General features: G+C 42.4%; 1 protein-coding gene across 1 annotated transcript; it reads left to right on the top strand.

The window, feature by feature from the left end:
• Positions 1-1,214: 1,214 nt before the first annotated feature.
• LOC103021161 (peptidyl-prolyl cis-trans isomerase A-like) lies at positions 1,215-1,738 on the top strand. Its single transcript, XM_057551459.1, has one exon. The coding sequence runs from the start codon at positions 1,215-1,217 to the stop codon at positions 1,707-1,709; it is 495 nt and encodes a 164-aa protein (XP_057407442.1). The 3' UTR covers positions 1,710-1,738.
• Positions 1,739-1,976: the final 238 nt, after the last annotated feature.

Raw genomic sequence — 1,976 nt, 5'->3', positions numbered from 1 at the left:
GGCCACTGGCTCTGCAGATGAGCAGAAATGCTGGCTGGGATCTCTGCTCAGGTGCTGCTGTGAGCAGGCACATTACCCACCAAGATCTGAGTGCTGGTTGCTGTAAGCCCTCACTCCTCTTCCCCATCTCTATCTGATACCAAGTAGTCAAGCTCCATATATCCCTCCAACGATCTCCATGAGATGAGATTGGAGTGAGCCTCCCAGGAAGCATCCTACAACTCTGGCCAAGCTGGAGGTCCACCTTGGGATCTTTTTTATCTCCTGGAGAAACTGTAGGCCTAGGAGGACCCTCTCAGTGCGGTGCCATGCGGGCCTGCAGGAAGGGTGATGCGGTCAAAGTAAAAGTGCTCCTCTTCCATTTACAGTGTGGTCCTTCTCAGTCCTTGTTGTCTAGGAGGGGTGTTCCAGCATCATCCCAGGTTCTGCGATTTTCATTTGCTTGCTTTGGGTTTAGTGTGCTCTTCTTGTTCTAATACCTTAAAGTTGATTCTGAGTTTACTATTTGAGACCTCACTTTTTTTTATAATATAGGGGATTGGTTCTAAAAATTTTCCTCTACTGTAGGTTACTGCTAAGCAGTATCGTACAAATTTTGATATGTTTATGTTCATTAGTTCACAGTACTTTCTAATTTCTCTTTTAATTTTTCTTTAACCCATGCAATATTTAAAAGAGTATTATTTATTTTCCAAATACTTAGGACTTTCCCAGAAATCTTTCTGTTGTTAATTTCTAACTTAATTTTGCTGTGGTCAGAAAACTTACTTTGTGGGAGCTGAATATTTTCAAATTTATTGAGATTTGTATTATGGTCTATGAATATGGCCCATCTTGGTTAATGTTTAATGTGCACTCGAAAAAAATAGGCAATTTGGTTGTGATTGTTCGTTGTGAAGAATTCTACAGTTTGTAGGAAGATAGCTTAATATCATTATTATTGCATCAAATCCTCAAGATTAACCTCCAGACACCACAGTGTCTACTACATGGCAGCAAAGACATTAGCCCAAGTACTGGGCTTGTTCCTATAGAGGCATAAATGGTCATGTTGTTTTACTTGAGAGGCAAAATAGTGTAGAAGAAATGGCTTCTGAAGCAAACCTTTCTGGATTCAAATCTTGATTTTCCCACTAACGAGCTGTATGACTCAAGATGAGTTATTATGGGCTTTGCAGACGCTGCCACCCCGGAACCTCCCACGCTGCCCAACCATGGTCAACCCTACCGTGTTCTTTGACATCGCCGTCGACGGCGAGCCCTTGGGCTGTGTCTCCTTCGAGCTGTTTGCAGACAAAGTTCCAAAGACAGCAGAAAACTTTCGTGCTCTGAGCACTGGGGAGAAAGGCTTTGGTTATAAAGGTTCCTGCTTTCACAGAATAATTCCGGGATTTATGTGCCAGGGTGGTGATTTCACATGCCATAATGGCACTGGTGGCAAGTCCGTCTATGGGGAGAAATTTGATGATGAGAATTTCCTCCTGAAGCACATGGGTCCTGGCATCTTGTCCATGGCAAATGCTGGCCCCAGCACAAACGGTTCCCAGTTTTTCATCTGCACTGCCAAGACTGAGTGGTTGGATGGCAAGCATGTGGTCTTTGGCAAGGTGAAAGAGGGCATGAATATTGTGGAAGCCATGGAGCGCTTTGGGTCCAGGAATGGCAAGACCAGCAAGAAGATCACCATTGCTGACTGTGGACAAATCTAATAATAAATTTGACTTGTGTTTTATCTTAACCACCAGACCATTCCTTCTGTAGCTCAGGAGAGCACCCCTTCATCCCCATCTGCTCAAAATATACTATAATCATTGCACTTCTTTGGGTTCCATATTTTCCTTATTCCCCTCCAAGTTTAGCTGAATTGCAAAGTTAAGTTTATGGTTATGAAATAAAAACTAAACAACCAAAAAAAAAAAAAAAAGATGAGTTATTATGCCATAGAAGATTAACGTGAAGATGGAAAGAATTAATAC

The sequence above is a fragment of the Balaenoptera acutorostrata genome, chromosome 8, assembly GCF_949987535.1.
Source record: "Balaenoptera acutorostrata chromosome 8, mBalAcu1.1, whole genome shotgun sequence".
In the NCBI taxonomy this organism is placed as follows: Eukaryota; Metazoa; Chordata; class Mammalia; order Artiodactyla; family Balaenopteridae; genus Balaenoptera; species Balaenoptera acutorostrata.
Note: the sequence above shows the minus strand (reverse complement) of the source record. Positions and strands in the feature narration are given on the sequence as shown.

Bases quoted from the DNA above. Each gene is read 5' to 3' on its own strand.
- LOC103021161 (XM_057551459.1), top strand. From the start codon at position 1,215: ATGGTCAACCCTACCGTGTTCTTTGACATCGCCGTCGACGGCGAGCCC.